Below are 25,605 nucleotides of genomic sequence, written 5' to 3'. Positions count from 1 at the left end.
AATGCGCTTGGCAAACCCTGCCCAGAAAGGGGACGGGGGGACGGCCGTGGAGGTGGAGAAAGAATGCATCCACACCTCGCGCGTCTTCCCAAGTACGGATTGGCAAGTGGTATATGCGTGCAGACCTCTGTCATTTATTTATTTTCCTTTCCACTGGGTGCGCTGTCCCTTTAAATGGAGACGCTGGTGCTGGCTCCGTAACACCGGAGCCGGCAGCTTGTTGATTTCAGAGCTGGTGAATTTCACATTGTTTCCACTTCACTTTCCTCGCCCGGGGGAGGCTCCAGTTGGCTCTACGACCGCCGTTGCCGCTGCCAGCGAGGGCCAGGGCAGGGCAGGGACGCGCAGCATCGGGGCGGGCGTGGGGCCGGAGAAAAGGGTGTCGGGGCCACACACGCACCCTCGCTGCAGTCCAGCTCCTCCCGAAGCTCGCACGCCCAGAGCGCACGGAGCGGGGGACTGCCCGCCCAGACGCCCGCCCGCCAACCCGCCCACGAGCCGGGGCCAAAGCCTGGGAGCCTGCGAGGGGAGGAGGCCCAGGGGGGCGGGGTGGGGGGCGGGGGTGGGTGCTGCGCTGCCGCGGAGCTGCTACTCGGCGCGTTTTGCATGAAGATGGCGGCTCCCACCGCCAGCAAGGCAGCCTCCCTGGGCTGTAACAACAAGCCTGCGTTCCCGGAGCTGGATTTCAGGTCGGGAGCTCGGGTGGAGGAATTGAACAAACTCATCCAAGAATTTACGAAGCACGACCAGCGGGAATACGACGACCAGAGAGCGCTGGAGATTCACACAGCCAAGGATTTCATCTTTTCCATGCTGGGTAAGGAGGAAAAAGGGGGAGGTGTGTGTGCGTGTGTGTGTGTGATGGGAAGCGGAGTAGAAAACCCATTCCCCCTTCTCGACCTCTTCCCTTCTCGACCTCTTCCCTTCTCGGTTGCCTTCCCGAGCCGGTGCCTTGGGTATAAGCCATCTCTGTTCCGCCTCTCTTCTTTCTCTGCCGAAAGCCGAGCTGCCTGCCCTCCCCTCCTTACTATACTTTACGCCGGGTCTCCCTTTCCCCCTATTCGCTTGCTCTTTTGTTAATTTCTCCGCCACCGGGGGCTGGCAGGCAGGTGAGGCGTTCGCGGTGAAGCGTTGCACTGTTGGGGGAAGCCCCTGGAAGCGAGTGCAGTCCAGGTGAGCCCCTGAGGTGCCTTCAGCTGAGGAATTTGGCTGCCGGAGGCAGGGACCTCCGCTTTCCCGACGCCGGCTCTTGGGTGCTCTCCCGAGCTTGGGAGCGGAGACGGCTCAGGGCTCTGGCTTGGCGCCCGAGCGACAAGTTGCTTCTCTGGTCTCGCGGCGCGGCGCTGTCATGCCGAGCCCCCGGTGGCCAAACTTGTTGGGTGTTCCCGAGTAACCCGCTGAAGTAGTCTAGGCGTCCGGAGTTCCTGCAACTTTGATTTGCAAATTGACTTCTCTAATGAAGCGATCGGAAGCATTTCCGGTGCTTCTTCAGGGCTCTCGCTGAGCTCGGAATTCTTAATTCCCAGCTCTTCCGTGACTAGGCGCGGAGCTCTGGCCGCAGAGGAGCGCCGGTTCCCTGCTCTTTGTGTATTGTCTTAGCGCTGGCCGAAAGAGGTGCCCAGAGTTTCCAACCGCGGAGACGTCGGGGGCTAGAAAATGTGTCCCCCACTCCCACCTCCAGCCCCTCACCTACGGCTCCTGAAACATGATTGAATGCTGTTTAAAGGAACATAATTGAGCCAGGCCCGGGAGACCGAGCCCACCCTCCCCAGGTGTCCTGCCGTTGGGATTATTGCTACTGAGGTGTAGTGTGAGTTTGCCAGGCGCCCGGGTTGTAGCTTGCGGCTCCGCCAGTGGATCCGTGGCTGTCATGCGGTGCGTGGCCGGCGGTCAACATTCCGCAGAAGTGGTACTCCAGGGTAGCGCTGCTCTAACGCTCGTCTCTGGGTGCTCTCTACAAATAGATAAGCCAATTTTCCAGGTGTTGAAAAATTTGATTGGGAAAGGTCTTTTGGCCACAGAGGAAGACAGGGCGTTTCTCTTTCTCCTGCAATCTAATTGGGTTTCAGCCGGCTGTTGCTGCTTCTATCCTGGGATACCTGCTTCCTTCTAGGTTTTCTTCTTCCTCACTGCCCAAGGAGGGGGTAATACAGACTGAACGTGTCTGTGTCCGCTGGTAGTTGTTCACGCGTTGGGAAGTTAGATGAAACATGTTAAAACTCTAGGCTGGTTTTTACCTTTTGCGCCGCACTCTTCAAGTGTATCTTACGTTGCGTATGAGGTTGAAAAACTATTGAGAGATTCAACCGTTCAACTATTTAGATGAATAGATGAATTAAATATATATATATATATATAACCTGGTAGGAGTGAGCTTCCAGAGGGAAGCCTAAAATGCTTACAAAGCCAAAAGCCAACACAGTGATTGTCAGGAAGGTGGGGCCACACACAGAAGGCTGAGCGCAGTTACTTAAGTTGTTTAGTTCATCATAGCCTTTCTCTGTGGCATAAATAATGGAAGTCTGCCATTGTGTTAATACAGCCCCCAGATCAGTTCTGATGTCACTTGCGTAGGTCATTTACTAGAAGAAGGTACTGGGTCACCACCAGTTAGGGTAGTCATAGGTCAGGAAATGGGATAATGTAGGGAGGGTAAATTTAAGTGCCTGGCTCATTAGGAACTTCTGTGCTTAACTCCAAAGCTGATACACTGAATCAGCAAAGCTTTTATCCAAGTATAAAAAAGTAAAGTATTCTAGGGTGCTTAATTTTTGCATGTGTTTAATGTCATGGGTGGCATTGTGTTGACAGGTAAACTAGATTTGCTTCTATTCCTTTTTACCCAGTTGACCTTGCAAGCAGTCTTTCTTGCCCCCTGGGAATTTAGCATTTCCACCTGCAGGAGAGAAGATTCCGGAGAGTGTCATTTAAGCCTTTTGCCCCTCTGGACACTAGAAGGCAGATGGCGAAATGAGCTTGCTTGCCTGTGTGTGGTGCTGCATTCATTTGCGAGTTCCTTGCTTTCCTTTAATGAGATGCTGGCTGCTCTACACAAGTGGAGGTTTGGCGACAGCAAGGGTTCCTATGTGGATTTACTTTTTCTAAAGCAGATTTTGGCTTGGCTTAAAGAACAAAATCTTTTTTTATACACTTTGTTTCACTTGCCATAGCTTTGGTTCTTTGATGACTATGCAAATGAGGTCTCTTAATGACCCCTAGCTTGTTAAGGTGTTACTTGGGTGGTACCAGGCCCTCATTTCAGGGCGGGGGGGCGGGGGGTGGCAAGTCCTCTTGGCTTTGTTCTGTATCTGAGCTGCACCTGGGGATTGTTAGCAGCTTACAGATATTATCCCCTCACACAGAATGAAGTGGCCAACCACGAATTGGGTGCAAGCCTCTTTAGTGGAGCTGAGAAAAATACTGCCTCATGTTTCAGGCAGTTGGCGGGGGTGAGGCATGTTACTCTCTTTTTGTGTAAGATTGTTAGCCAAGTCTGAAGCCCCTCCGGCTTCACAGATCCTTTTCATTTTGTCTAGTTCGGAGGAATTTTACACTGAAGAGCAAGGAGGTGGTAGACAGCTGTCATAATCAATGACCTGTCAACACCAAGACACTCCACTGTCTTATCAAAGCAGGGTTCTGCACAGGCTGTGGGGTTGATCTGAGCTTGCTGGTGGTCACTGGTCTCTGGGATCTGTCCTGATGCTCTCTGTTTGTACAGAGATTCTGATTTTTTTTTTGGAGGCAGGTGTTAGCTGCAATTCTCTAGATTCACTTCTTATTCCTCTGTACTTTGGTCTTTTAGGAGAATGATTGGTGTTATTATCTAGTTAATATTTGAGAGCCCAGACTGTGCGAAAGGCTGGCAGTGCATAATAAACACCATTTATCAAAATTCAGGGAAATTGCCAGAGTTCATTAATGTTTTAATAATATTTGGTATTAGCATAACGTCTCTGCCAGCTCTTTTGTTATCTTCATTCCCTGGTGAGGTTCGATAGAGACTGGTTTGTGTCCCCATTGAACAGATGCAGAAAAGGGGGTATGCAGATGCTGGAGAAGGCAGGAAAGAAGCCGTCACCTAACCTACAGACCAAGTGGTCGGTACCATGGCATGATTTTTACGGTAGTTAATCATTTACTAATCGTCTTCTCAGGGCCAGGAACTTCACATAGACTTTTGAGGAGGTATTGCTTTCCCATTACATAGATGAAGATATTGAAATTTAGTGGGGTGAAGAAAGTGGATATCCAGGGTCACAAAGCTAATAGATGGTAGAGATGCTACTGAAACTCAGGTCAGCCTTACTCTAAAACATGTTCCTCTTCTACTTGAGACTGTTAAGAATAGATGCATAAAATCCAGAGGAAAGGCTTTGTTTTAAAAAATCAGTTCTTTCAGGATTTTGTTTCGATTTTAGCTATAAGTTTTAGCATAATATAAGTAGATTTCTGGAACAGTCTGAGTTCAAGTATTCTATAATAAGATCTCCTATTTGAATTTTTGATTGAGAAAATCATAGTAATTATAATAAAATGTTAAAATCTATAGTTTCATTCCCAGTCTGCCTCTTGTTGGCTGTGTGGTCTTAGTATTTTTTTCTCTCTTTTTTTGAGACAGGATCTTGCTCCGTTGCCCAGCCTGGAGTGCAATAGTATGATCATGGCTCACCGCAGCCTCAAAGTCCTAGGCATAAGCTATCTTCCTGTCTCAGCCTCCCTAGTGGCTAGGACTAGAGATGTGTACCACCGTGCCCAGCTAATTTTTTATTTTTTAAAATTTTTGTGTAGATGGAGTCTCACTATGTTGCCCAGGCTGGTCTCAAAATCCTGGCCTCAAGTGATCCTTCTGGCTTGGCCTCCCAAAGTGCTGGTATTACAGGCATGAGCCACCATGCCTGGCCAGTTTTTTCATTTATTAAACATGGATAACAGTAAGCATTGTTTTTCAGAACTGTTATGTCAGAATGTGAAATTACTTTGCTAACTAAAAAAGAATATATACGTGAGTTTATTATTTAAATAAATGTTTGTTTATTTATTTGTTTATTTATTTATTTATTTATTTGAGACAGGGTCTCGCTCTGTCACCTAGGCTAGAGTGCAGTGGTACAGTCTCAGCTCACTGCAACCTCTACTTCCTGGGCTCAAGTGATCCTCCCACCCCAGCCTCCCAAGTAGCTAGGAGTGCAGGCGTGTAACACCACGCCTGGCTAGTTTTTTGTATTTTTGGTAGAGACAGGGTTTCGCCATGTTGCCCAGGCTGGTCTCACACCGCTGAGTTCAAGCAATCCTCCTGCTTTGACCTCCTAGAGTGCTGGGATAAAAATGTACTTTCTTAGAAGATCCAGTGAACTTAAATTGGAATTATTTCTGCAGCTTGACATCTGAAAGAACTACGCAGTACAATTAGGGTAGCCCAGGAGGATTTTGGCTCATACCATGTGCTGACCATGCTGCTAGCTACTTTGCCTAAGTCCATTAGCTCATATAATCTTTTTTCCACAACTTTGTAAGTGTAAGTATCATGCCTAATTTTGGAAGTGAAATAGGTGTTGTTACCCCTTTTAAAGATGAAATGGTGAGGCTCAAAGAAAGAAGTCAGGAACTTAGGCCAAGATCATTCAGAGTTGGAGACTGAATCCAGTTATTCCTGACTCAGAAGCTCATGTTCCTTTTATTGTAGTAGCAATCAGTTTTCATCACTTTTGGGTGAGACATACTATACTCAGTAGCCTGCCTAGTCTGTAGGAGCAAAGATAATTTCTTTTTTTCTTTTTTCTTTTTTTTTTTGAGATAGAGTTTTGCCCTTGTTGCCCAGGCTGGAGTGCAGTGGCATGATCTCGGCTCACTGCAACCTCTGCCTCCTGGGTTCAAGCGATTCTCCTGCCTCAGCCTCCCGAGTAGCTGGGATTACAGGCGCCTGCTACCACACCTGGCCAATTTTTGTATTTTTAGTAGAGATGGGGTTTCACCATGTTGTTGGCCAGGGCTGGTCTAGAACTCCTGACCTCAGGTGATCCACCCACCTCGGCCTCCCAAAGTGCTGGGATTACAAGCGTAAGCCACCATGCCCCGCCTGAGAGAATTTCTTTTTGTCTTCCTGTCTCTGTCTCTCTTTCTCTCCCTCTGTTTTTTTCATGCATTTGACAAATACTTAATGAATGTAATAGTGTTTGCAGTTCAGCGTGCAGGGTTCTGAAGATAAAATGGTGAACAAAAACTTTGAGAAATTCATAAGGGCCTTCAGGGACCCCTCCCCTGTTTCCAGTGTTTACCAATTCATCCAAGTTTACCAGCAAGTGAGTGGCATAGGTGGGACTTAACCTGGCTCAGGATGAATACAAAACCCTGGCTTTTAACAAGGACAATATTCTGCACTCAGGAGGACCAAGAGACCCAGATTTTACCTCTGAATCTCCAGTTATTAATATTTGCTGTGTGACGTTGGGCAAGTCACTCAGACTTTAAGCCTCAGTTTCTAAATATATAAGGTGGGCTTAATAATTATATGTACTTCATGTGTTCAGGTGCATTCAATTCTGAATCTGAAAGCTTTTATATAGTAAGAGAAAAGGGAATTTCTGAGTTCTTGTACCAGCTCTGTTTTGTGCTATGTGGTATGTGTTTTACCCTAAGTCTCCTAACCTATGTTGGGCCTAATTTTGCCCGTTTTCCAATGATAGAAAATGCAAAGGAAAAAGTAAAATCACTCCTAAACTTGAATCACCATTAATATTTTGATGCACATTTTTTCTAAACATCTGTGTTATACATATGCTTATACCCAGACATATGCATACATTTACATAACAGGGATGGTATGGGATCCATGCTCTTTTATTAGGAGTAAATTTATCAATATGCTGTCCTCTACATTTTAAAGAGGAGCTATAAGTTGAAACTTGTAGAATGATATTTTCCTAGCTTCTTTCATTCATCTCTTTTTATTCCAAAGAAGATGCATTTCTAGAACTTAGAGCACATTCTGTTATTTATGTATATATGTATGAATGACAGGTCTCACTCTGTTGCCCAGGCCGGAGTGCAATGGTGCCATCACGGCTCACTGTAGCCTTGACCTCTTGGGCTCAAGCGATCCTCCTACCTCAGCATCCCAAGTACCTGGGACCACAGGAGAGCACAGCCATGCCTGGTTAATTTTTAAATTTTTTTTTTTTTTTTGTAGAGATGGTGGTCTTGTTGCCCAGGCTGGTCTTGAACTCTTGGGCTCAAGTGATTCTCCCACGTTGGCCTCCCAAAGTGTTGGGATTACAGGCATGAGCTACCACGCCCCACCTCTATTCTATTATTTAATAATTGGGAGTAATGAATTCTCACATTGGTGACCTCCAAGGATTTTACCTACCTTATCTGCCATCTTCTGAGGATTGTACCTACCTTTCCATGCCGTCTCCTGTCTCTGCATGTTCTACATTGTCATGTAACATACACCCCAATTTCTCACTTTCTTTCTTTGCTTAGGCTCTTAGGCTCTTTTCTCTCTCTCTCTCTCTTTTTTTTTTTTTTTTTTGAGACAGAGTCTTGCTCTGTCACTCAGGCTGGAGAGCAGTGGCCGATCTCAATCTTGGCTCACTGCAACCTCTGCTTCCCGGGTTCCAGTGATTCTCCTGCCTCAGCCTCTGGAGTAGCTGGGATTACAGGTGCGTGCCACCATGCCTAGCTAATTTTTTGTATTTTTAGTAGAGATGGGGTTTTGCCATGTTGGCCAGGCTGGTCTTGAACTCCTGACCTCGAGTGATGCACCCACCTCGGCCTCCCAAAGTGCTGGGATTACAGGCGTGAGCCACCGTGCCTGGCCGAGGCTCTTTATCAGAGTTCCCTAACCTGGGTCCATGGAAACAGCATGGAACCTGGGAACTTGAGTGGGGAAAAAAGGACATCTTTATTTGTATTAACCTCTAACTTAAATATAGCATTTTCTTTCATTATAAATATAGATGGGAAACCATAGTGTTATTAGTGGTACATATGTTTTTGTTGCCAATAGAAATCCCAGGCATTTTTATTTCACATTACAGTTGTTGCAGATATCTCAAAAAATGTTTACTGCTGCTTTGAAATTATGGTGGATATTAGACTTGCTGCTAGATTTTGTTATTTAAGGCACTAATAATCACATAGGGTACTCTATCACAAATTTACTTTAAAAATGCATTTATTATTTATTATTTATTATTTATTTTTTTTTTGAGACAGAGTCTCGCTCTGTCGCCCAGGCTGGAGTGCAGTGGCGCGATCTCGGCTCACTGCAAGCTCCGCCTCCCGGGTTCACACCATTCTCCTGCCTCCGCCTCCCGAGTAGCTGGGACTACAGGCGCCCGCCACCATGCTTGGCTAATGTTTTTGTATTTTTAGTAGAGACGGGGTTTCACTGTGTTAGCCAGAATGGTCTCGATCTCTTGACCTCGTGATCTGCCTGCCTTGGCCTCCCAAAGTGCTGGGATTACAGGCGTGAGCCACCGTGCCCGGCCGCATTTTGTATTTTAATACTGATTTTCTTGGAAATCCTGTGTGATGTTATCATATTCACTTAAATATGCTATTCTCTGCAGGGATCTATAGGCTTCTACAGTCTGTCGAGAGGATCCATGTCACAGAAACAATTAAATGTCCCAGGTTCTACAGATGACCTTCTGACACCTTATGTCCGCTTTATTTTTTTCTCCCAGCTCAAATGCCACTTGACTCATGAAGCCTTCCTATATCTCTTTGAGAAGAAGAAAATTTGGCCCGGTGCGGTGGCTCATGCCTGTAATCCCAGCACTTTGGGAGGCCGAGGAGGGCGGATCACGAGGTCAGGAGATCGAGACCATCCTGGCCAACACGGTGAAACGTCGTCTCTACAAAAAAAAAAAATACGAAACATTAGCTGGGCGTGGTGGCGGGCGTCTGTCATCCCAGCTACTGTAGTCTCAGCTACTTGGGAGGCTGAGGCAGGAGAATGGCGTGAACCCAGGAGGCAGAGCTTGCAGTGAGCCTAGATCGCGTCACTGCACTCCAGCCTGGGCGACAGAGGGAGACTCTGTCTCAAAAAAAAAAAAAGAAGAAAATTTACCTTTCCTGTGTTTCCTCCTAATACCTGGTCCCTTTTGTGGCCCTTAGCCTGTTCTTTCCCATGCTTTAAAGAATACCTGGCTTATTTATCTTTGCAGCATGCAGGGGGTCATGCACATAGTAGGTGCTCACTAAGTGTGATGTGACTTGAGTCACTCTTTAAAAGAGCTCTTCCCAGTGAAGCTTTTTATTGCAGTCTCTGAGAAATTAGCACTTTCTAACCTTGTCTCTTTATGATTTTTAAAAATCCATTGAGTTATACTATATCATTTTCTGGAGTCCAGAAAATCTTGATCTTATCTCCTTATGTGGCAGAGGGATGTAGGGCAAGTTTTTCTACATTCCTTAAGACCTATCCTAGGGCAATATAAGAAATGTCCATAGTGATTGCTGTAGCTTGTTGACTGGGAACAGCAAACTGCAACTCACGACTCATAGGGATGTTCCCTTCCTTGTGGACCCCGGTGTTTCTTCACAGGCATGTGAGGGTACTTCCGGACCTCTGGCGTGCCCATACTCAGGGCTTTCCAGAATGCACAGTGGGCACACGTTATCTTTCTCATTATGGCGTTTAGTGTGCTTATCAGTCAGACTCCAAGTGCCTCCAAGTGTTTGGATGGTTAATCTGGAACGCAAGTTGTAGGAATTCTTTATTATTAGAAACTACTGTTATTTGCCATCAATACTAATTTATCTTTGCAGAATGCTTTATAGATGACAATAAATATTCACATTTGGTATGGTATTATCCTTAGGTCAGGCCTTTGAGAAAGGTTGTATAGGAAGTATTAATCCCCATTTCTAGATGGGAGTACTGAGACTCTGGGAGGTGATGTGACTGATTCGTAGGTCACAGAATCAGTTGGAGATCAAGACTCCACCCAGCTATTGGGTGTCTTCTGCCGCAGTCAGTATATCACCTGCAAAGAGCTTATAGACTTTTCTACCCTTAGCCATCTTTCTTGGGTTGCGGGGGTTGATTGTATAGTCGCAGACAAGGGAGGGATGGGAGGTTTCATTCCCCTTTGGACTTCTCTGCTCTTCACCTGAGCCAAGGGTATATAGGGGGTGAATCTGACTGAGAGTGGAATGAGTAAATACAAGCCGTATAGACATTCATTCCCTAGGTCTGATTTTTAGGCCTTGCCCAACTCATCCTTAGGGCTTGTGACAGTGTTTACAATAGACCTGGGTAAGTACTTGCCAGCTGAGTGATCTCTTTTAAGAACTGTTCATAATTATGCCCTTCTGTGAGGCCCTGTTTCCAGGAAACAGCTGTCTGTTTTTCATCCACTTAAGTGCCTTTTCATGAATTCACTCTACACAAGATAAAGAGATAACTAGGGATAGTGCTGCTATGAATAAAGCTGGCATGGGGAACTGTTCAATTTGTTTATATTTTATATTTTTTCCTTAACGCAAGAAGACTTGTGAGTTAAGTCAGTAGTGGGAGTTGGTATAAGTCTTGTTTAGGCTTTCGTCTCTTCCAAATAGTATTTGAATATCTACAATGTGTGTAGAATGGTGTTAAGCATTCATTCATTCATAACTTCATTCAACATATGTTGGCATGCCTGCCATGTGCTAGTGTAATTACTGGTGCAATTACTATGTAAGTGCACAGAGTAGTGAATAAGAACCAAGACCACTACCTCCATAGATCTTCTGTTCTCTGGAGGATTTAACAAAATTAAGCATGCAAGTAAACAGGGGTGTGTGCTCTAAAAGAACAAGAAGCAAAGAATATGATGATGGTGGGCAGCTGGGTAGGATAGAGTGAAGAATGATTGAGAAGCCTTCCCTGAAGCAGAGACGTTTGAAATGGAAGCAGCAGCAGCAGCCATCTGAAGACCTGGGTGGAAGTGTATTCCAGGTAGACAGACAGCAGGTGTAAAGGCCCTGAGGTGAGGGGTAAACTTGAAAGGAGCTTTCAAGGCGGCTGAAATTTTAGCAAGTTTAATTTGGTTTCCATAAGGAGGAATGGTCTATGTTCAGATAAGGCTTATGATGGGGTGGGGCTGCCTGCCTTGCCATTTAGTGAGCTGCTTTTTGTGGGTAAAGGTTTTCCAGGTGGGACCACACTTTTGCTAGACTCCTGTTAATAGCATTCAGGGATGGCGGGGGTGGAGTAGGAGGAATGTAGAAGAGTTGGATTACAAGTCCTCAAAAGGCCCTCTGTAGCCATGTGATTCTCAGATTTTACCCCGATAGTCCTAGGCCAGAAACAGTGACTTCTACATTTTATGATTTATGGTTCAAACTGCAGCTTTCATGGGATGATGCTGATAAGCCTCTATTTTTATCTAGTCCTCCACAATTTACAAAATGCTTTCATATGTGTAATCTGATTTGATTTATTCCTCAGCAACCCTAGGAAGTAAGTATTACTATTGTATCTATTTTAACACAGGAAGAAACCATAATCAAGAGAAGTTAAGTAACTCATTCAAGGTCACTAAATGGTTGAGGTGGGATCAAACTCAAATCCTTTGAAACTCACCTCATTCTTCATATTACAATACTTTTCTTTTCCTTTCCTTTTCTTTTCTTTTTCTTCTTTTTGAGACAGGGCTTGCTCTGTCACCCAGGCTGGAGTGCAGTGGTGCGATCTCGGCTCACTGCAGCCTCAACCTCCTGGGCTGAAGCAATTTTCCCACCTCAGACTCCTGAGTACTGGGCACTACAGGCACACACACCTCCATGCCTGGCTAATTTTTCTTTTCTTTTCTTTTCTTTTTTTTTTTTTTGAGACAGGGCGTGCTCTGTCACTCAGGCTGGAGTGCAATGTCTTGATCTCGGCTCACTTGAACCTCTGCCTCCCGGGTTCAAGCGATTCTCCTGCCTCAGCCTCCCGAGTAGCTGTGATTACAGGCGCCTGGCACCACCCCTGGCTAATTATTGTATTTTTAGTATAGATGGGGTTTCACCATGTTGGTCAGGCTGGTCTCGAACTCCTGTGACCTCGTGATCTGCCCACCTCGGCCTCCTAAAGTGCTGGGATTACAGGCGTGAGCCACCATGCCCAGCCACGCCTGGCTAATTTTTGAATATTTTGCAGAGACAGGATCTCGCCATGTTGCCCAAGCTGGCAATAATTTAAAAACAAAACAACAGCTTTTCTACCCCATCCCACCCTGTCACAAGGAATGGAAAGGGGATGATTTCTGGCCTGGAGAAAGGCACTGAGTGAGGCAGACTGTAAGTCTGCCTGTGCCTGATGGGCATTCAGCTGTAAGCACTGTTTTAGGCTGCTTCAAGATCACCCTTTTAGCAGCTGCAGCTGTTCTTCATAGCAGCTGCTTGCACGGATTGTGTTGTGATTAATAAAGGCAACTCAACAGTTTGTTCTTTCAACTGTGCCCTTGGTGTGCACAGCCTGCTTTTCATACAGTTTTGATTTGGAACAACACAATCCTACGGGCATATGGTGCCTGCGGGCTCATTACCCCGTTGTGAGAAAGATGGTCCACCTAGGTCAGAGCTGCGGAGCCCAAGGCCTCCCAGGGACTGGACGGTAAGGAAGATGAGTGTGGTGTGTGGCTCAGTAAATGCCAACTCCTCAGTATGAGTCAGGGATGCCAGGAAGGCAGGGTACGTTGGTAAATGGAGATCACCTCTCGTCCCTGTTTTCTGATGGGGCCACTGCCCTTCAACACCTGCCCGTTGTTCCTCCACTGCCGTGGTTCTGAAACTTCAGTGTGTATCAGTGTCCTGCTTGTTGAGACACAGATGGCCAGGCCCCACTTCCACAGTTTCTGACTCTGTAACTCTGGAATGGAGCCTGAGAATTTGCATTTCTGATGAGTTTCCAGGTGATGCAGCTGCTGCTGGTTGAGGGACCGCACTTTAAGAACCGCAGCCAAGGGCCCGGGGCCGAGGGTCTGGGCTGATAGAACTTTAGATGTTTTGGATCTTTATGAAAAATCTCCAGATTTTAAGTATTAGAATAAATCAAATTTTAAAGAAACACCATGGGGTTTAAAACTGTAGGTCAAACAGAACACTGCCTATCAACTTATCGCCTCTGATCTGAATACTTTCAGGAAAGTTCTTTTGCAGCCTGCTCTGAAAACTGAGACCCAGAGAAGGGTGGGAGTTCATCCACAGCATACAGCTAGTTTGTGGCAGAATCGTGACTAGAACCCGGTTTCCTGCTGTGTGTGTGTTTGTCCTTGCATACTGTCTTCTGAATACATTTTCTCTTTGAATGGGAACACGTTTGAAAATAATAATAACCACACTAAAATATTGCGAACCGTGTTCCAGGTGTGGTTCTAATTACTTTATGTATGTTAGCTAAATCAGTCCTAACACCAACACTGTGAGGAAGGTACTTGTAATAGGCTGTTTTTGCATTGCTGTAAACACATCCCTGAGACTGGTAATTTAAACCGAGGTTTAATTGGCTCACAGTTCTGCAGGTGGTACAGGAAGCATAGTGCTGGCATCTGCTCAGCCTCTGGTGAAGCCTCAGAGAGTTTCCAGTCATGATGGAAGGAAAATGGCAGCAGGCACTTCACATGGCGAATGCAGGAGCAAGCAAAAGTGGGGGAAAAGGTGCCCCCATACTTTTAAATGACCAGATCTCTCAACAGCTCAGAGTGAGAGCTTGCTTGTCACCAGGGGGATGGCCCGAGCCATTCATGGGGGATCTGCCCCATGATCCAGACACCTCCCACCAGGCCCGCCTCTAACGCTGGGGATTACATTTCAACATGAGATACCGGTTGTTGGGAGAGCAAATATCCAAACTCTATTAGTACTATTATCCTTATTTTACTGATGAGAAATCTGAAACACAGAGAGGTTAAGTAATTTGCCCAAAGTCACAGAGCTACTAATAAAGTGAGGATTTAACCCAAGAAGTCTAGCTTTAGGCAGAAATTGGCAAATAACTATGAACTTTTTTCAAGCCTTCATTTAAAAAAGCAAAATAAAACCTCTTACCATGCAAAGTACAAATCATGGACAGATTCTTATAATTTTAATGCTGCCAGGAAACTCAAAAATTAGGTGGCTTGACTTCCTCCCTCCTCCGTTTTATAGACACGGAAACTGAGGGCCAAAAAGAAAAGGGGACTTGATCATCCTGAATGCTGCCTTTACTTTTGGGCGGAATGGAGGTTATGTAAATGTTGGGTAATTAATGCTTTAAGAAAGATACTTGTACCTGAGACAGTTGGCTTCATAGCATTTGTGCTCCAGGGAAGATTCTGCTGACTTTGAAGGCAAGGGAAGTCACTCCAAGAGGGCTGTGCTTCAAGGTAGGGAAAATATCCCCTGTTACAAAGCCACCTTGTAGTTTGAAGTTCTCTTAATTGCCATTAGAGGAAGGATGCTAAATAAATAGCCTCATAGGCAAGGTGTATTTTTGGTCTGTCGTGTTTGCTTTGGTCTTTTGATTTGTTCCTCATCTCTTTCTCTCTGGTTTCTTTCCTCTAAAAAGTGTGACCTTTTCTTATGCCTGTGCTGTTTCCACAGCTTTGAATAGCATGATGAATATTTTGATCTCTGAACAACTAATATCTGTAATCAAGGCTGGCGGGCTGGACTCTGGACTATAGGACCAGCCTGTGGCTGGGAGGAGTTGCCGCTGCATGGGCTGAAACACCTCCTCGGGATCTGAAAGAACCAGCATAACCTTCACTCCCTGTGGCTGGTCTTAGAGCTTAGGAGGATTTAGGGTGTTGTAATAGGATTCGAAGAATTAGAGAGGAGTTAAGCTAGTGGGAATCTTTCTGAGATCAGCTCATCCACCCCATCACTTTACTGTTGGAGAAACTTAACCCCTAGTGAACAGTGACTTGCTCAAGGTCAAACAGTGATGGTAGTGATGAGAATGATGAAATTGAGAAACTCTTCCTCACTGTTGGCTAGGCGATGTTCCAAGTACTTAGAATTATTAATCCATTTAATCCTCACAACAGTCCTGTAAGGAGAGTACTGTTACCTGTCCGCACTTTATAGATAAGAAACCTAAAGCCAGGAAATCACCTTGCTCAAGCTAGTGATAGAGGCTGGATTCAGACGTCGGCAGTCGGGCTCCTTCCCTCTTTGCACCTTCACAAAACTGACTACGCCGGGCTCTATGTGGTTGCTGGTGTACAAACGTGGGGTGGTGCCACACACTGAGCGGAAGAACAGAAGTGAGGGGGTAGTGGGCAGAGTGGAAAAGATAATGGTTTTGATCTCCTGAAAGCCGGTTGCTAATTTACGGTTCTGATTCCTGGTCCAGAGCCCTTTTCACTCTATCAGTTGGCCTTCCTTGGCAGCTCCCAGGACAAACATTCTTTTGATGCTTGTGATTTTGTTTATTGAAAAGTCCTGGTATGAAATCTCATCCTATCTACAGCCTCCTTTTGAAAGTAAGAAGGTGCGTCCCAGCTAATTGATTGATTTAAAGAGGTATAAAGGCCAATTGGGCCCTTGACACTAAGTAAATTAGGGCAGCCTTAGGAAGATGCGGGCTTTCCCCCCACACTCCCCCAATGGGTTTCATTTCAGATTTAGAACATTTAATTAGGACATAGTTAATGTAGTCTATCATTGTGGGGATAATGGGGGAGCAGATCTATTTTTCAGGGAAAGGCAGATGCCAAATGTATTTTTAGGAAGTTGACTTTGAGGTCCCAATTTATAAATTGAGTTGGGTTTTATGTGAACTAAGGGATTGGCCTCTTTAGTGCTGTGAGTGACTCTTATAGTGACTAAAAAGTGACTAATGATTTGTTAATATGAATAACCCTTCCAGCTTTCCTGCTTTCCGAGGGCATATGTTTGTACCTTGACTTGTTTTAAAGCATTGAAGCATATTCATAGGATGGGACACAATTGGTTGTTGGGGTGAAATAACTGCTTGAGATCCTGGTGCTCATGATGCAGAGGAATGGAATTGAAATTCTCAGGAAGCCCCATTCCCAACCTACTTACTCATGGCTTTCTGGCAATAAAGTCTTTTTTTTTTTTTTTTTTTTTTTTGTATTTTTAGTAGAGACGGGGTTTCACCTTGTTAGCCAGGATGGTCTCGATCTCCTGACCTCGTGATCTGCCCGCCTCGGCCTCCCAAAGTGCTGGGATTGAAGGCATGAGCCACCACTCCCGGCCGCAATAAAGTCTCAACAGGAATGGAAACATTCATTTCTCTATGGAATAGTGAACTATCTGGACAATGTAGAACCTCATAGGAAACAATTTAAAAATCTCTGTTTCTTGGGGAAGAGGATTGATGGGAAATGATCCACCTAATGTCTCTGTGTCACCCAAGACCAACCAACCCTGGCTCCATCCTCTCTGCCATCTCGGCCCGTTCACCTGGGTATTATCTCTGCCTTCTCCATCTGTAGTTCTTTTTCAGTACTGTTTCCTTCCTGAAGCATTCATACATCCATCCTTCATCAATGTCTTCAACAGAGTCCTTGGAGACCTTTGTGCAACAAGTCTTTTTTTTTTTTTTTGAGACAGAGTCTCGCTCTGTCACCCAGGCTGGAGTGCAGTGGCGCGATCTCAGCTCACCATAACCTCTGCCTCCTGGGTTCAAGTGATTCTCCTGCCTCAGCCTCCCCAGTAGCTGGGACTATAGGCGGGCGCCACCATACCTGGCTAATTTTTGTATTTTTAGTAGAGACAGGGTTTCACCATGTTGGCCAGGCTTGTCTCGAACTCCTGACCTCGTGCTCTGCTCGCCTCTGCCTCCTAAAGTGCTGGGATTACAGGCGTGAGCCACCGCGCCCGGCCTGTGCAACAAGTCTTCTATGGGGCCATAGGAATACAATAGGGAGCAAATCTTCATGTTACTTATACGGTCTTAGGAGGAGATGCGCAAAGAAAAAAAAAGAAGCTTTACAGATTATGATCAATACCCTCAAGGAAAAAGCCAACCAAACCAGAACATGGTGCTGTGACTTGGCATTCTTCTCCAACTTGACCCTGTTGACCATTCTTGTCCCTTTTAAATGCTTTCCTCCCTTGGCTTTCATGACAACGTATTCTTTTTGGTTTTCTCCTTTTTCTCCATCCCTGTGTAAAGGATGGATTTGTCCAACCCTTGGTGACTGCTTTTCTCTTTTCTCCCCTCAACACTTTCTGTGATCTTTTTTTTTTTTTTTTTTTTTTGAGACAGAGTCTTGCTCTGTCGCCCAGGCTGGAGTGCAGTGACAGTGATCTTGGCTCACTGCAAGCTCCGCCTCCCGGGTTCACACCATTCTCCTGCTTAAGCCTCCTGAGTAGCTGGGACTACAGGCGCCGGCCAACACGCCCGGCTAATTTTTTGTATTTTTAGTAGAGACGGGGTTTCACTGTGTTAGCCAGGATGGTCTCGATCTCCTGACCTCGTGATCCGACCGCCTCAGCCTCCCAAAGTGGTGGGATTACAGGCGTGAGCCACCGTGCCTGGCCTCTGTAATCTATCTTAAAGTGCCAGTCTCTGTCTCCCAAGCCTGTGTTCCAGCTCAGACCTCTTGACTGCCTCTTTGACAATTCTACTTGGATGACTCAAAGGTGACATAAGGTCAGTGTTTAAAGTGAATTTATCTGTGCCCCAAACCTGCTTCTTCTCAGTCAGCCACACTACCACACACGAGGTGCCCAAGACACGAACTTGCCAGCCATCCTGGGCTTCTCCCTACCCCAGAGCTGAAGAGGAAATGAGGCCTGTCAATTCTGCTACCTTTTTTGGACTATGTTTTCTTCACTCCATTCCGTCACCATAGGCCAGGCCACTACCATCTGTCTCATGGATTGTTGTAATAATCTCACTGGGATTTTGCTTCCAGTCTTGCATCCTTTCAAGCCCTTCTCCATGCTGAGTCATCCTTTAAGTACGCCTGAACCCATTATGGGCATCCCATTCTCTTTTATTTATTTATTTATTTTTGAGAGTCTTGCTCTGTCACCCAGGCTGGAGTGCAATGGCGTGATCTCGGTTCCCTGCAACCTCCACTTCCTGGGTTCAAGTGATTCTCCTGCCTCAGCCTCCCAAGTAGCTGGGATTACAGGCGCCCGCCACCATGCCTGGCTAATTATTGTATTTTTAGTAGAGACGGAGTTTCACCATGTTGGTCAGGCTGGTCTCGAACTCCTGACCTCAAGTGATCCGCCCACCTCAGCTTCCCAAAGTGCTGGGATTATAGGCGTGAGCCACCGCGCCTGGCTGTTCAAACTCCTTAGCCTGTTCTACAAGGCTCTTGGAAACCCAGCTCCAGCCCACATCTCTAGCTTCCTCTCCTATAACCACTTCCGTTTTACCATGTATTTCTTGTATGCCTGCTGTGAGATAGGCACCATGTGAGGTACTGGCCTTGCATTATATGTTAAGGTAAAGACACAAACATTCTGAACATGTTTGGAGGGCCTCAGTGCTCTTTGTCCTGTTGCCTCTTCATCCACACACTGAAATCTCAGAAGCTCTTACTCTCATTTCAACCACGTTGGCCTTTCAGTTCTTTGAAAATAGCACCTCCTGCCCACAGAGGCCTTTGATGGAATGCCCCATCTCTCTCATCCCACGTAACTCTTACTGATCCGTGAGATCTCAGCTCCGTCAAATCTCCACTTCTCGGGGAGGCCTTTTAGGCCAGCCTAGAACAGGTCAAATTTTTCCCTGGCCTTCTAGCGTCACAGGTTTCTTAGTTGCACCAGTCAGTTATGAATTTGCAATTGTTTGTGCTTAATGTCTGGTATTTTACACTGCCATAGAAACTCAATGGTGGCCTTTTGTGTATCTGTTTCTGTCTTTTTTTTAATTGCCTGAGAAGCAGATCAACAAATATTGCTGGTATTGTTGGCTATTTTACCTTCGTTCTTGAACTTGGGCAATTGGGTGGTTCACCATTCATGATGAGGCACTAAGATGGCTATGTGTGTTCTGAGCTTTAAGTATATACCTTGATGTGTTTTGGGAACTTATCTTTCCTTCCTAGTCTCCCACCTCTTTGTAGCATATAATCATGAAATTATAAGACTGACATCTTTTGAAATTGTCTAGTCCAGTTATTCCCAACCTTTTCTAAATATGAGAATTTCTTTTTTCTCAATTAAGAAAAGTATGAGATAGTGATGCACACCTGTAGTCCCAGCTGCTTGGGAGGTTGAGGCAGGAGGATGCTTAAGTTTAGGAGTGTAAGACCAGCCTGGGCAATATAGTGAGATCCCATCTCCAAAAAAAAAAAATGAATGAGGTTCATGTATTTTTGGTTGTATTTTTGCTGTCAGTTTTTTTTTTGAAAAATAAATAGTTATAAAATGCTACTGTGAACTTATGTAAATTACTTTAAATTTTATCTTAATAGCATCTACATGTACTTAAAAAGTAGTAGTATATTTGCATGAGAGATAATACTATAGCACCAATACCTCCATGCCCATGTGGTCTCTCAGTCAGGAACCAGCTATTAGTATTGGTCCTTTATTTTTTTAATTTTGTTTTTATTGAGACAGAGTCTTGCTCTGTCACCCAGGCTGGAGTGCATGATCACAGCTCCTGGGCTCAAGCGCTTCTCCCACCTCCACCTCCCCAGTAGCTGGGACTACATGCCCTCCCAGCTAATTTTTGTATTTTTAGTAGAGATGGAGTTTCACCATGTTAGCCAGGCTGGTCTTGAACTCCTGGGCTCAAGTGATCCTCCTGCCTTGGCCTCTCAAAGTGCTGGGTTTACAGGTGTGAGCCACCATGCCCGGCCTTTGGTTTTTTATTTTACATACATCAGATTTGGAACTGGTTGCCTGTAGGCTCATTCCACCCCTCCCCCATATGTGTTTGATCTGACCAACATGCTGTTTTTAAAATTTTGGAGCAAATATTTAAAAGCTGGGAGATTTTCTTGAAAAATGAGAAGAACTAGACGTGATTTCCTATATGGCCATAATCACCCGGACTGAATAGCAGCTGCCTCCTCTAGATGTGCCACATTTTCTTCAGTTTGTCACAGTCCTCACTAATCTCTATCTTATGGCAAGTTGCTGGTAAAATGGGAACTCAAAACCTAATGACCTAACCCTTGGTTAGTGGGGCCTCCTGTCAGTCTCCACAGAGGTTTGTGAGCAGGAGCCCTGGGGTCAGGAGTCAGGAAACCTGGGTCTTTGTCTTCCACTGTTGCTCACTGGTTTGATGACCTTGAACAAGCTATGCAACCGTTCTGTTTGTTGCATAGTTTGTTGCATCAAACTAGCCTCTCTGACTAGTTTGACGACTTTGAACAAGCTATGCAACCTTTGTCACCTGTTACCACATTCTAATAAATACCTCATGGATCCCACGAGGTTGTTTGATCTACCAAGGGAAAATTGTTTGCTACAAGTTGCAGAACTTGTTTGCTATTAATTTCCCCGTTTTCTCTTTCCTTGTCTCTCTTCTCCTCCTTCCATAGAGGAATTTATGTCTTGTTTCACCTTGATGGTTCATTTTAGGAATCTGAGAAGGGAACCATAGGTTTTCCCTCACTTTCTCGCCTGCCGTTTCTTCCGCAGGTTGTGTCTGGAGGCAGCTCTGCTCCTTTCATCCCATGCTCTTTGCTCCTCCTAGGGGGTCCCACAGCCGTAAGCAAGCTCCTGCAGTGACACCCAAGACACATCAACGCTGGAACTTTTTTCTCTGAATATCGGAGTTCTAGCTGGATTATTGCCTGTTGAGATACTCAGTAACTAGCCAATGATGGTAATTATTTTGGTGTTGCTAATATCCATGAACTGCTAACAGGATACTGGGCCAGTAGGGGAAGACTTAGTTTCCAGTGGCAATGTCTTTGTAGGCAAAATTTGTGTTTCTGTGTTCAGTTTTCATTGTCTGAGATGAACAATACCAGTGCTTTTGTCCTTGTGGATCTGGAAGGGAGGGTAGGCATCAGTGCCACAGAAGAAGTAAATATGAAGGAAAGCTGGGTGTGGTGGCATGCACCTGTTGTTCCAGCTTCTTTGAGGCTGAGGTGGGTGGATCACTCGTGGCCCAGAGGTTGAAGTTGCAGTGTACTATGATCACATGTGTGAATAGCCACTGCACAACAGGGGGCAACATAGAAAGACCTCATCTCTAAAACAAAAAAAGACGAAGGACGCTGGGTTGTGTGGTGTAGTGGGAAGAAAGAACGTGGACTTTGGAGTCAGGCAGACCTACCTGTTACAGCTTGTGTGGGACAGCTTGTGTGACCTTGGGCAAACTATCCTTTCTGAACGTTAGTTTCCTTGTCACTGTAACAGGGATAAAAGAATGTTTCATCTTTTAATTTTATAGCCATGTTTTTTTAAAAAGGTTTTGTAGAGGATGAATGCCAACTTCATAGGGTTGTTTTAAGGATTAACTTAATGCATGTGTTGTATGTTAAACAAGCAGCAGAGTACATAAAACTGCTCTTCTCTTCCACACTTTTGTGGAAAATCCTTTTTTTCTGTCTCCTTAAGTAGAATTAGTGTGTTGCCTGTAAAAAGAGAAGTAGCATAAAGTTGTCTGAATAAAGGTCTAGTGTGATTCTTTGTGCAAAGAATTTGACTCAACAGTTTCTTAGGCCAGGCATAGTGGCACACATCTGTAGTCCCAGCTACTTGAGAGGCTGAGGTGGGAGGATTGCTTGAGCCTGGGAGGCGGAGGTTGCAATGAGCCAGGATCGTGCCACTGCACTCCAGCCGGGACAACACAGTGAGAGCTGGTCTCAAAAAAACAAACAAAAAAAACCCCCCAAAAACCCAACAGCTTGAGTAGGTAGAATGAAGTTTCTAGTGATTTTCTAAATGTCTTATAAATAAACAAAAGCTAGATTTTCCAGGAAACTGAATGAAATTTTCTTTTTCTTTAATAGTTTTCTGGATGTTTTAAAAGGTATATAATTGGCCAAACAGTGTGCTTATTCCAGCCACTCTGTAAACCAAGCCCAAGTGGGCCTTCAGAAGCAGAAGAGAGTCTTTGCCTCTCTGCAGTGAGTCGTTGGCTTCATTGATTGAGGACCTCTTGCCTGGCTGGATTAAAGTGATTGAAATAGATTGAAATAAAGCTGAGGTTTCAAACGGATGCTTATATTAGTAATTTTTACTTAGAACAGAAGAGATATAATTGAGAGAGACCTGATTTGGAGATGATGGGGGACTATGTCTGGGTGTGGGAGTATGGAACTCCCTCTTGAAAGTCTGCATGTGAGATTTAAGATTCCACTAATCTTCTTGAGGGTGAAGGTGGTGACGTGGGTTGGGCACCTGCTGGTGAAATGAAGGAGGTGAGCACTGGACCAGAAGGAATGGTATTAAGAAAACACTCCTGTTCCTTCAGGCCCCTTGAGAAGTGGGAGCCATGGAGTGATTCCCTAGCAGGCCCTCTTGGCCCCCTCCCCCCCAAACCCAGGCCACCGGATTCCTGCTTCTGTGTAGGACTGGCTGGTTATGTGGAGAGGGTTGGTGAAAAAAGAGTTGGTGATGAGTTTGATGCCCAAAGAACCCTCTTAGATGAGAGGAGCTCAGGAGTGTGCTCTGAGATGTCAGACAAAGAGGAGATTTCTTTATCAATGTTTGTCTTTCTTATCAATCTTATCTTTTTGTGTTGTGATGAGGTGAGAAAAAGCCTAAAGGGAGGTTTCCCTTGAGGGAGAGCTGCCTGGTGAAATTGGCACACCCTAGTTAGAATGCATGCACCTGTTACTCAGGTGAGCGATGGAAGAATGGGGTGGGAAGCAGCAAAAGGATTCTTAAAGAATGGTGGAAGGTGGAGGGATGGAGATTCATCTCTAGTTTGAGCAATAAAGTGGAAACTCCAATCGCTTTCTCAGAAAAAAAATGACACTGTGTTATGGACATGGGCAAAATGTTTGTAAGACCAGCAGCTTTTACATGTTCTCAGGTTTGTTTCTCCAGTTACCTGTTGCCTCCCTATTAAAATGAGAGGTGAAGACCTCTCAGGTGAAAATAGTCCCTGTGCTTATCTTCAAGGGAAGCCAGGTACAGGATTGGGCAAAAAGCTGCAGAAACCACGTTCTACTCAAAAATCCGTTGGAGGCCAGGCGGGGTGGCTCATACTCCTACCACTTTGGGAGGCCGAGGAGAGTGGATCACTTGAGGTTAGGAGTTTGAAACCAGCCTGTCCAACATGGTGAAACCTCGTCTCTATTAAAAATACAGAAAAATCAGCCGGGCATGGTGGTGGGCGCCTATAATCCCAGCTACTCGTGAGGCTGAGGCAGGAGAATCGCTTGAACCTAGAAGGCAGAGGTCGTTTTGAGTCCAGATTGCGGCACTGCACTGCAGCCTGGGTGACAGAGCGAGACTCTGTCTCAAAAACAAAACAACACAAAACAACAACAACAAAAATTTGCTGGGGAGAGAAGAGCTTGAACAGGGAACAGAATGGGAAAACAAGGGTGGCTCTTTAAATTATTTGTTTTTTAGAGACAGAGTCTGTCTCTGTTCCCTAGGCTGGAGTGCAGTGGCACAGTCATAGCTCAGGCAGCCTCTAACTCCTGGGCTCAAACAATCCTTTTGCCTCAGCCTCCACAGTAGCTGGGACTATAGGCACAGACCACTATACCCAGCTAATTTTTGAATATGTAGTAGAGACAGGGTCTCTCTATGTTGCCCAGACTGTTTTCAAACTCGCCTCAAGCGATCCTCCCACCGTGGGCCTCCCAAAGTGCTGAGATTACAGACATGAGCCACCTCCCAGCCAGGGGTGGCTCTTTAAAGATGTGGGGGATGGGAATCATGCACTGGTTTCAAAAGGGAGAAAAGTGCTTGGACACGGGGGAATGCCTGGACTGGACCCTGAGAAATGGGCAGTGAAGCCCACCTGAGGCTAAGTGCTAAGTGCTGAGAATTGTTAAGGATGTTTCCCAGATGTTTGAGGAAATGCGATGTTTTCCCATACAGTCAAGGGGTGTTGGCAGCCTTCTTCTGTCACTTACTGTGTCATCTTCAGCTAATCACCTCCTCTTTCTGGCCCTCACTTTCCCCAACTATAAAATGAGGAAATTAGGCTTCCCTTCCTGGTCTGTGATTTTAGGACTCCATAAGTAGAGTTGCCTCTTACTGATATCAAAACCTGTGTCAGGTAGCTATACTTTTGAAATGATGGGTGAGATGTAGAGATTTGCAGTGGTGGTCGGTTTGAGGGCAGTGATTTATATTTCAAGGAAATGTTTGGAACGCAGTTTCGGTTCTCATTCGAAGAAGTAAAGACGTCATGTCACTTGACACATGGGGAAACCCACATCGCCGGCTGTGGCTCTCAGAAGGGTGACTCATTAAACTCCAGGGGTGCTTTGACCTGCGTTGGGAGGTTGGTAAGTTGGCCCCTGCTGCTTTTGGTGGTGCAAAAGCTCTGGGTAGCTGGCTGGGCTGAATGTAACTGCGTCTTGGAAGGCACCAAGGCGGCCCTGAGCAGTTTACATTGACTGTGGAAGCCAAATATTGTCGTGCAAATTAAGTAGGACACCAAAAGGGAAATTCATCTTAATCTTCTTTAAATACTTACTGCTCATTTGCCAAGGTTCTAAGTAATACAATTTCAAAGGTTCAGAGGTGTCTAATACAATTTTCCCCCTTTTGTACATAGTTCTATGCCCTTTGTGTAATTCTGTTAGAAACATTAGGGTAATTATAGAGCTACGTTCTGCTTTTCAGTTGCTATAATATTAGCCTGGGTCTGCTTGTACCAGCTGTATTAATAAGCAATGACTATGGCCGGGCGCGGTGGCTCACGTCTGTAATCCCAGCACTTTGGGAGGCCGAGGCAGGCAGATCACCTGAGGTCAGGAGTTCGAGACCGGCCTGGCCAACATGGTGAAACCCCATCTCTACTAAAAAATACAAAAAGTAGCCAGGTGTGGTGGCAGGTGCCTGTAATTCCAGCTACTCAGGAGGCTGAGGCAGGAGAATCTCTTGAACCTGGGAGGCAGAGGTTGCAGTGAGCTGAGATCATGCCAGCCTAGGCATCAACAGCGAAACTCCATCCCAAATAAAAATAAAAAAAGCAATGACTGAAGTTTAGCAAACTCCTAAATTAAGACTTTTTCTGAGCCTTTCTCTGTAGCATTTATTTGCTACTAGAGGCAGGCAAGGTCATAACCTGGGGTGAGCTTTGGGTTATTAATTCAAAGACCCAGTGTCTAAATCCTCAACTGTAAAATGGGGACAAAATTATCTGAACTCCCAGTCACTGGATGTGGGGACCAGTGAGCCTGCTGGGTGTGAAAGCACGTTGGGAGCTGAAGATGGACCCTGCCTCACGGGCAGTGGGGGTTGTTATGTAGCACGATTCCTGAAGTGTGGGCCAAAGGAGCTGCCAGTGCCACATGAATTTGTGAGTGGTCGTCATGGGTGTGTGTCATGGAATAGAAGTGTTAAGATTTAATGTCTGGGCTAATAATTGTAATCATTGTTTGACACAAGAGAATGTACAAGATGATTTTACCCTATGAAGTAAATGAGTTTGTTTTTCTCCATTCTACAAACCAAGCAGTAAAAGTGCAGGTGGGTTAAATAATAGGCCTAAAATCGAATCAACCATCGGAATGTAATTTGTTAAAACTTTGCCTTTTGTTCACAGCTTTTAGAGTTTTT

At 45.4% G+C, this 25,605-nt stretch overlaps 1 protein-coding gene across 1 annotated transcript in view; it reads left to right on the top strand.

Moving 5' to 3' along the window:
• Nucleotides 1-212: 212 nt before the first annotated feature.
• MB21D2 (Mab-21 domain containing 2) overlaps nt 213-25,605 on the top strand; it is a 120,454-nt gene continuing 95,061 nt past the window's right edge. The window contains exon 1 of the mRNA XM_516952.7: nt 213-817. Within this exon, the coding sequence (XP_516952.3) occupies nt 607-817 (211 nt within the window). The 5' untranslated portion in view covers nt 213-606. The remainder of the gene's footprint in view (nt 818-25,605) is intronic.

Source organism: Pan troglodytes, chromosome 2 (assembly GCF_028858775.2).
Source record: "Pan troglodytes isolate AG18354 chromosome 2, NHGRI_mPanTro3-v2.0_pri, whole genome shotgun sequence".
Lineage (NCBI taxonomy): Eukaryota > Metazoa > Chordata > Mammalia > Primates > Hominidae > Pan > Pan troglodytes.
Note: the sequence above shows the minus strand (reverse complement) of the source record. Positions and strands in the feature narration are given on the sequence as shown.